Source organism: Myxocyprinus asiaticus, chromosome 26 (genome assembly GCF_019703515.2).
Source record: "Myxocyprinus asiaticus isolate MX2 ecotype Aquarium Trade chromosome 26, UBuf_Myxa_2, whole genome shotgun sequence".
Lineage (NCBI taxonomy): Eukaryota > Metazoa > Chordata > Actinopteri > Cypriniformes > Catostomidae > Myxocyprinus > Myxocyprinus asiaticus.
In genome coordinates, this window is record NC_059369.1 from 21,472,394 (window position 1) to 21,481,953 (window position 9,560).

A 9,560-nucleotide genomic window follows, 5' to 3' on the forward strand; every position below is an offset into this window, starting at 1 on the left:
CTCTTTCCTTTCAGGCATTTATTCGTCCATTCCGGGAGCACCACATTGATCCGACGGCTATCACCCGGCATGACTTCATAGAGACTAATGGAGACAACTGCATGATCACCATCCTGCCTCTGACCCACATGGCCTATAAATTCCTCTCCTACCCACCAGGTACAAACACACACATGCACACTCACTTTTCCAGTGTGTCTATGAGTGTGAGTCAGCATGACCATTATAGAACCAATGAGCGTGACCTGAATATGACTCTTTATCCTGGAGTGGTCAGTGTGTCTCACATTCTACTTGAAATCCTTAAAAAGGAAAGAAAAATCGACAATGAGAATATGGTTTAAAAAAAAGGAATGTTCTCAGTTCCATTTCAGCCCTGCATGGGTTAAAGGCAACATAAAATTGACTTTCTTAAAAGTATAGTTCACCCATAAAAATTAATTACTCGCCCACATGTTTTTCAAAAACTTTATGACTTTTCTTTCTTCCATGGAACTCAAAAGGTGATGAAAGGCAGAATGTTAGCCTCAGTCACCAATCACTTTCATTACATTAAAAAGATGCATGAAAGTGAATCAACCAATCAGTTCCCAATGAGTAAAGTCCCGCCTTACATTTTTCTCATTTAATAATCTTTTCGATTCAGAAATAAATCAGATTATGGAAGTTAAATGGATTGCGAATACCGTTTCATGTAGACTTTAACTCAATGTTTGGTTAGATAAGTTTCGATTCCACTAACACTACATCAGTTGTATGTTGTGACTCATGTTTAAGTAACCCTGTCTGATGATTTACTCAACACTTGGAAATTGGAGGTGGAAGATCAATTTGAATGTTGACTTTCAAACTAAAGGGTTAGGGTGGTACTTTTACTTAGGGTTAGGGCATGTCACTTAAGGCATGCAATCCTAATTTGCATATTATTTAATCTCTCTCTCCACCTTTTACATTGTTCCTCTATCCTGCCACTTGTCCGCTACATCTATCTCTCTTTTCCAGATGCCCTTGCAGAGTCCTACCCCTGGGAATGTTTTGTTTTTGCGTTGGCGGTCTTTGTCACCATGACTAATCAGATCCACAAGTGGTCTCACTGCTACTTTGGCCTGCCACGCTGGGTCACGCTACTGCAGGACTGCCATCTAGTGTTGCCACAGAAACACCACCGGATCCATCATGTGTCGCCACATGAGACATACTACTGCATCACTACAGGTACCATGTGAGAGCACACATGCTTCATTCCCCCCTGATCTAAAAGTGCATTAGTGCCTAGTGAACTTCTTGAATATACCCAGGGCCCCGGAGGCTTTTTTTACAACAATAGTATGCTCTCTCCTGCATCAATGTGGGCTGATCTGGATCAGATTCAGGTAGTGACGTATTCTAGGCTCTTACTTCCTTCAAGGGCCTTTTATTTAGTCATTCATGTTGACCTATAGTATCTGGCAAGGATTCTTCCATGGAGCATGACTAGCATTGCCAGTAGCTGTAAATAGTGGGTTAAAATTAGAGTTTGACCAGTAACGATTATTTTAAGTGTCTGATAACGGAAATGGAGAACCGATGTTTAAGTGTTTTATTTCTGCTTTTTAACACAATAACTAGATAATTATATTATATAAATAAAAACAAATGCATTATAATTTTTTTTAATAATAATTATATATATATTTTCTTTTATAAATTATATACAATTTGCTTAAAATTCTATGTGCCAAGATGTTCTGTACTCTCACTCTTACTATTAAAGGTGTACTTCACCCAAAAATGAAAATTCTCATCATTTACTCACCCTTATTCCATCCCTGATGTGTATGGCTTTCTTTCATCTGCTGATCTCAAATGAAGACTTTTAGAAGAATTTCTCAGCTGTGTAGGTCCATATAATGCAAGTGAATGGGTGCCAAAATTTTGAAGCTCAAAAAATCACATAAATATGCATAAAAGGAATCCATTAGACTCCAGTGGTTAAATCCATGTCTTCAGAAGTAATATGATTGGTATGTGTGAGAAACAGATCAATATTTAATTCCTTTTTTACTATAAATTCTCCTCCCTTCTCAGTCAATCTCCACTTTAACTTTCACATTCTTCTTGTGTTTTGATGATTCACATTCTTCATACATATATTCCCCTACTAGGCAGGGAGACGAATTTCTAGCAAAAAAGGACTTAAATATTGATCTGCGTCTTACCCACACCTATCATATCACAGCATGAATTACTTTTATGATGCTTTTATGTGGTTTTTGGACCATCAAAATTCTGGTACCCATTCACTTGCATTGTATGGACCTACAGAGCTTAAATATTCTTCTAAAAATCTTAATTTGTGTTCTGCAGAAGAAAGAAAGTCATACACATCTGGGCTGTCATGAGGGCTGTCATGAGAGTAAATGATGAGAGAATTTTCATTTTTGGGTGAACTATCCCTTTAAGCGTGAATGGCTGTTATGTAAAAAGTCAAATAATTTATGCAAACAGCACATTAAACTTACAGTATTTAACTTTGAATTTCGTTGTTTCCTGCTAAACGCACAGTGATGTAGTGGTGTCGCTGGGTGATATTCTTTAGAGACATGTCAAATGGAATTATCAGTAGACCTGATATTAATGAATGGATGACCAATTAAAGGAATAGTTCACAAAAAAATAAAATAAATTACAATTCTGTCATTTACTCCCCTTCATGTTGTTGCAAACCTGTATGACTTTCTGTCTTCTGTGGAACACAAAAGGAGATGTAGGGTTGAATGTTAGGGATTGACTGCGGCAGTCACCATTCACTTTTATCGCATCTTTTGCCATACAGTGAAAGTGAATGGTGACTGAGGTTGTCATTTTGCCTAACATCTCCTTTCTGGTTTGGAAGAACATGAGGGTAAGTAAATGATGACAGAATTGCCATTTGTGGTTGAACGTTTTAAGTAGTAAAATGAAATATTGAACAAAATGATTATTACTGTCTATCTCTAGTTCAAATAACTTTTAAAAGTCAGCGGTAGTTTAGCTGTATGTGTGTGTGTGTGCTTGTAAGTTTTTGTGTGAAGGCATTAAACTCCCATGATAACTCGAGTACTCAGTATGCGACTTGCGTCTCTAGGTGAGAGCGGAGCGAGGATGATTGTGCGTCACCCTGTGCCCCAGCGGACAACAATGTGTGAGAGCACGCATGCTCCAGAGTGCAGACCGGTCCTTTTGACCCTCCCACTTTCCTTTCCACTGCTGCTCCCTGATCCCACTGGGAAATGCTGATGAAGGGAGAGGAGAGGGTCTCTCTCCCTCTCTCTCTCTCTCCCACACATACACATGCGCACACACACACTTGGGAGTCTCTCTGTGTGAGCACTGCTCCTCCACCCTCCCTTCCCGAGTCCCCAGGGGCCCAGGGCCCGCCTTTGTGTATGCTAGTGGCTGACAACCTCTATGTATATTTAATGCTAACCTGCTGGGGGGGGTTGACAAAGATGAAAAATCAAACAAACATGATGAGCTGTTTTGCACTCCTCATGCACCAAAAGGATCGCTGTAAAACAGAGTACAAACACACACATGGAGCCGACATAGACATGACAGAGGAACAGTACGGTGTATATACAGAGAACCAAGAGCATGTCTGTATTAGCTTGAATGAGTAAAGTAGTTTATGGTGTCATTACCAGGGAGCCCTTAGAATAAAGTATTGTGGCTGTGCCTTAGAATAGAAATGATGTCAGATATTTACTATGAATCTGAATTCATATAACATGGTATTTGCATGGTACTCCCAGGTACGTCACAGAATACCATTGTAATATAATGTAGGGCTGGGTGTTATATTGAATATTCACAATATATTAGCAATGATTTTGCTATTAAGTTTCTTAAAGAGCATGATATTCGACTAATTTCGCAATTCTTTCGAGCCTTGCGACTTGCAATTCTAAAAACGTTAAGTCAGAGATTGGCGATAGAGTGGTAAGTTCGATTCATTTTCATCTGTTTTAATCTGATTCAATCTGATTGTTGTGTCATCACTCAAAAATGTTCACTGGAAGTCGCTTCAAGGCAAGGCTGAAAAATATCTATTCATTTTTAAGCTGTGTCACCCAGCCCTGCTACCATGGTACATACAGTGTACAAACAACCATGGTATTAAAATGGTACTGTTCGTTACATTTTTGTTTGTGAAAGTCCCAAAGAGAGTGTGTGTGTGAGACTGTTATGCATTTTAATCATTGCAAGTTGGTTTGTCTGTGTGAACTTGTGTGATTAGCAGGTGTGTGCGTGCGTGTGTCCTGCACATTTTTGTGTGTGAGTGTCTAAAACGGTTTTCATGTCAAAACCCGATGGAATGCGTGTCTGGGAGCACAACAGAAGTGTGTGTGTGTGTGTGTAGTGGAGTTCAGGCGGGCTGGCTGGGGGTGGGGTGCTGCAACATATTTATTGCAGTAAGTGTGTACATTACTCTACTGCTAGCGCCTGATCTTCTGTCCATCCCCTGGGAGTCACCATCCAGGAGCTTGTGTGTCTCACCATCTCTGATGTTGTTCTCTGTGCCTTCCCCAATTTCTTCCTGTCTTGCTCTTTTGTCCTTGGTCTCTCACTGTTCTCTCTCTTCCCAGCATTACTCTCTTTACTCTTGCTGGTGAGTTTTCTAAGAAGTATGCCATTCACTGACAAGAATGAATTTGCCTGGTCGGTTTTGCACATGAAACCCATGTGATTCTCCTTCTCTCTGTTCCTATTTCAGTTCAATTCAGAGTTCTTTTTTGGTGATTTATTTTACATAATATTGACAAAGAGGGAAAAAAGGTATCGATAATGTAGTAATAACTACAGTGTACAACTGAATGACATAAACATTCAACAAGAAATTAAAGGAATATTCCGGGTTCATTACAATTCAGTCGACAGCATGTTGTGGCATAATGTTGATTACCACAAACATTTATTTTGAATCGTTCCTTCTTCGAGGTTACAATGAGACACTTACAATGGATGTGAATGTGGCCAATTTTTGGAGGGTTTAAAGGCAGAAATGTAAAGCTTGTAATTTTGTAAAAGCACTTGCATAAATTTCCTTTGTTAAAACTTGTGTATTATTTGAGCTGTAAAGTTGTTTAAATTGTTGTTTTTGTGGGATAACAGTGTTGATGCCGTTACGTCGCTATGGCAACAGAGTTGTAAAATTGGCTATAACTTTACACAGAAAAGGTTAGTAAGTGATTCTATCACACTAAAATCATGTTAACTCGCATAATGTTCATGTCTTTTGGCTATACTTTTGAAACAGTGAGTATATTAATGTTTATGAATTGCCCCATTCACTTCCATTTTACAGTAAGTGCCTCACTGTAACCCAGAATATATTTATTTTTTTATAAAGGAAAAGGAGGGACAAGTCCAAATTAATTTTGAAGTAATGAACATTATGCCACAAATGTGGTCGATTAAGCTTAACTTATATTGAACCCGGAATATCCCTTTAATGAACATTAGAATAATTAAGAATACAGAAATGCACTGACAACTCTTGAATATAGTGATGGTGTGCAGCTTAAATAGTTTTTGCTGCAACAGATGCATGAGTGTCCTGTCCTCCCCCTGTATCATGTGCCTTTTGATATTTTCTGACAATCTTGAAAATGTGGTTTGAGGTTTGAATGTTTTTCGTTTTTTTGAAAACGTGCCCCCTTTGATTTTCGAGCCAAGCAAATTTTTTATGCAACTTCCAAATATATTTATTTGTATCTTTGAAAATTGAAACTTTAAAAACATTTTTATTAAACCCAAAAAGAGATGTTTTACTGATGTGCTGTAGAAGCATTGACATGTCTACATTTAGTCAGTGCAATCAAGTCCTGCCTTCCACATATCATTTGCTCTAAACTGAAAACCTCATGCCACTCCAAACTCGTAGAACTTTTTTTCCCCATGGAACAAAATGTCAAAGCTCCTTTTTTCCATAAATTGAATGGTGATACCTGGCTGTGAAGTTCAGTTGCAGTGTTGCTTAGTTAATGAAAAAATGTTAAGTTGTGTGTCTCATAAAGGACAGGATACTAGTATATACTTAAATAAAGAACTATTAAAGGAATGTTTCAGGTGCAATACAAGTTCATTTCAATCAACAGCATTTATGACATAATGTTGATAACCACAAAAAATTATTCCAACTCGTCTCCCGTGTATAGAAAAAAGTTAGGGTTAGGGTTAAAAAAGTGAAAATTACAGTTACAGTAAGGCACTTAAAATGGAAGTGAATGGGACCAGTCCATAAATAAATAAATCAAAAGTAAAGCCACAAGACTTAAACATTACATGTGCTTACATGATGTTAGTGTGATAAAAATCAGGGATTTACTGGGGTAACATCGTCATTACAGCCAAGTTGTAATAGTTGGATATAACTTTACACAGACAAGGTTAGTAAGGGATTTTATCATACTAAAATCAGGTTATCATGTATAATGTTCATGTCTTGTGTATTTTAATGTTTATGGACTGGCCCCATTCTCTTCCATTGTAATTGCTTTAGTTTAACCACGATTTTTGCTTTTGCTTTTCCTTTTTTTTTTTTTTTTTTTTTTATATATAAACGAAATACTTTTATATTTAGATAAAAGGTCAGTTTTTCCCTTTGGTCATGACTTATCTTGCATAGGGCACCAAGTAAGCCAGGACTGCCCCTGGTTCCCCCTCAAAAAAAAAACAAAAAAAATAAATAAATAAACAAAATAAAATACATGACAAAAAACTTTTTTCTCTCTCTAACATTCTCTCTGTCAGGGTGGTTGAACTATCCGCTGGACAGAGTGGGTTTTTGGCGGAGAATGGAGTGGCTGATCGAGAAACTGACGGGTCAGAAGCCACGCTGCGATGACCTGGCCTGGGCCAAGAAAACAGACTGATCAGGACAGCAGGACTGTACCCCTCCCTAATCACCTCTCCCTCTGCCAAGGAGGAGGGAAAAAACTGAATATTGACCTTACCTTTGGACCCCAAACTTCTCCTCTCTCTCTCTCTCTCTCTCTCTCTCTCTCTCTCCTAATCTTCCTTTCCCCTCCATCTAACCCCAAACCCTCCACAGCACTGAATCACAGATCACTCTTAATGCTAGGGCCTTTACCTGTCACTGAGGTCTACTACACACAAGCCATCGCCTGTTCCTCTTCCTCTGGCTTCTTCCTCCTCGACTTGACTTTTTGTAGATGTCCATACATAAAGAAAGAATAGAAAGACAAAGACTATGTTAAAATAATGGGTTCATACAGTTGGGAGGATGATAAGAGAGACACCTTTTGTTAAACTGTTCCTCACACATTCCTTTGCTCCATCTCTACATGCAGTCTTGCAATGCCCAAGAGAGGCAACCACGATTTTCTCATTTCAGTTTGTAAAAGGTATGTTTTCTGGAGGTTGGGCTCTCCAGAGGACCAAAACCATGTTGTGATTTCCCAGCATGGTTTTCATGTGGAGTAAGAGAGGCAATTAAATGTGGATTTGATTTTGGAGTCAGATCAGAAACAGCAAGAGAAGATTAATCACAGGTGAAAACACTTTCTACTGGTTAAAATCCGATTCACAAATGCACATCAGAAGTGATGTGTGTTGTCTCCATATTAAAACCCACCCTTTGGTTTGGGTGAAAGAAAGCATCGAGAATCCACTTCTCACTGAAGGGTTTAAAACCCAGGGAAAGGATTTTGTTGGCCAACCTGCATGGTTAGTGCTCAGTTGACCCATCTGAATGTTTTCCCTGAATGTCTCTTACTGAGCTCATTTTGGCCTTACGTACAAAAACCCATTACACTTATTTCTCATCAGCTTACCGGGGCTTTGTGACGATGAGCATTGATTGCGTCTATGGTGTGTTAGCGTGATGTTATTGATATTTGTAGTGTTAGCAGTCTAGCTAGTAATGTCCTCCTCCTGTATCCTGTGGCCCAGTGGTTTAGCAAAGGTTATAATAGCAAAAGGTCACTTGTAGAAAAGGTCGATTTGAATCTGAATTTTAAGTTACTAGGCTTTATTAAAGAAAATCATTAATGATTTCTTATTATTTTCTTATGGAATGATATTTGTTCTCTATTTGACCAATTATACTTTTTTTTAATGTGAAATTGGTTAGAAAAACAGCCAAACAAACTCCCTCCTTTCTCTCTCTCTCTCTCTCTCTCTCTCTCACACACACACACACACACACTTTTTGAGTGTGCTGTACATCCAAAAAACACTTACACTCTCACCTGAATTCCTGTGGAATTATGGTAAATGGAAAAGAGTAAGGAAGCTTTCATAGAGTGCTCTGTTTCAGTACAGTTTGTCTCAACATCATGTTTTCATGTTAACATAGGACAGCTGCAGCTCCATAATTTGGGTTTCATTGTCTGGTTTTGAATTTTTGTAAATATATATTACTACAGTAATACATTCAAGCCTTGTGTTTTTTCTTTCCATCTTGCAGCTAATGCTCGCTGCTAGTCTGCCTTAAACCAATGTTTTTATTAGCTGTATGAATTAATAAATATTTAATAAATAACATTTGATATTGTGTTTTATGTCACTTGGGTCATTTTAAAAGGTTTAAAACTAAGTAAGAAAGGTTTTTGTTTTTGTTCTCTTGGTTAAAATAAGACTAAAACAATTATAGAGCTTTGCAAAGGTAATTGTACAGAAAATCTGCAGGGTACATTGAGGTGATTTAACAATGAGACAAAATAGTCTTAACAATCTCTTCTACCCGAGTAGAAAATGTTTTTACAAGAGATTCATGGGGTTCATTCAGTAGGCTAAAGCAGAGAACTGCCTCCTTAATTTTTTCATTTGTAACAAAGAATAGATTGAAATTGGCCACTTGTGTAAGATGGACTGTGAGGACAGTAAAGGATAAGTTTAGAGCGCCCCCTGGTGGCTGAATAGTGTCCACACAGCTAAAAGAGCTTTACAGCACAGAGATACTATAGGTTTACAACATATTTTGGCTGTACGTTTTTTATTTTATACATATTCTATGGTAGTATCTTGGAATGTCTTTCAAGTACCTATACTTCGGCAAGTGAATTCTGGGCCAATCTTGGACCATAATTCCATGTGTTATGTGGGCAAAACTCACTGCTGAAATGCTGCAAGATTTGGCCCATGGCTATTTTGCTGTCTGGATTGAGGTTCCTTGTAAATACCGTGGTACATTGAAATTTACCTGTAGTTCAATTTTATTGTCATCTAATATCATCACTGTGCAGCCAAGCAGTGCTTTTTTAGGTGGTGGTCTGATCATATTCTGATTTATCTTGTGTCCTGTGCAGAGTAAAGTGTACTATACTGCACTGCACTCAAAGGCAGAAACATTGTTTATGATTTCAATCTTTTTGGAGATTATGTGTATATGTTAGAAGCTCTCAGTACCAGTCTGATATTAATTGAGTTTGTCATAAGAGTTTGGACGGTGCGGATATTATTCCCAGACACAGGTACGAGTCAATCAATTCCTGCTCTTCAAGGAGAAAATCCCTTTTATTGTTTATGAAGTTTAAGCCCTTTTAGGTCTCAAAGGGATAGTTCACCCAAAAATG

At 38.0% G+C, this 9,560-nt stretch overlaps 1 protein-coding gene across 2 annotated transcripts in view; it reads left to right on the top strand.

The window, feature by feature from the left end:
- The window catches only part of LOC127417413 (plasmanylethanolamine desaturase-like), a 49,933-nt gene extending 41,406 nt beyond the window's left edge, over window positions 1-8,527 (top strand). For both annotated transcript variants that reach the window (XM_051657453.1, XM_051657454.1), the window contains 3 exons: window positions 15-159; window positions 1,003-1,215; window positions 6,775-8,527. In XM_051657453.1, coding sequence (XP_051513413.1) covers window positions 15-159; window positions 1,003-1,215; window positions 6,775-6,896 — 480 coding nt within the window. In that variant the 3' untranslated portion in view covers window positions 6,897-8,527. The remainder of the gene's footprint in view (window positions 1-14; window positions 160-1,002; window positions 1,216-6,774) is intronic.
- The last annotated feature ends 1,033 nt before the right edge of the window (window positions 8,528-9,560 follow it).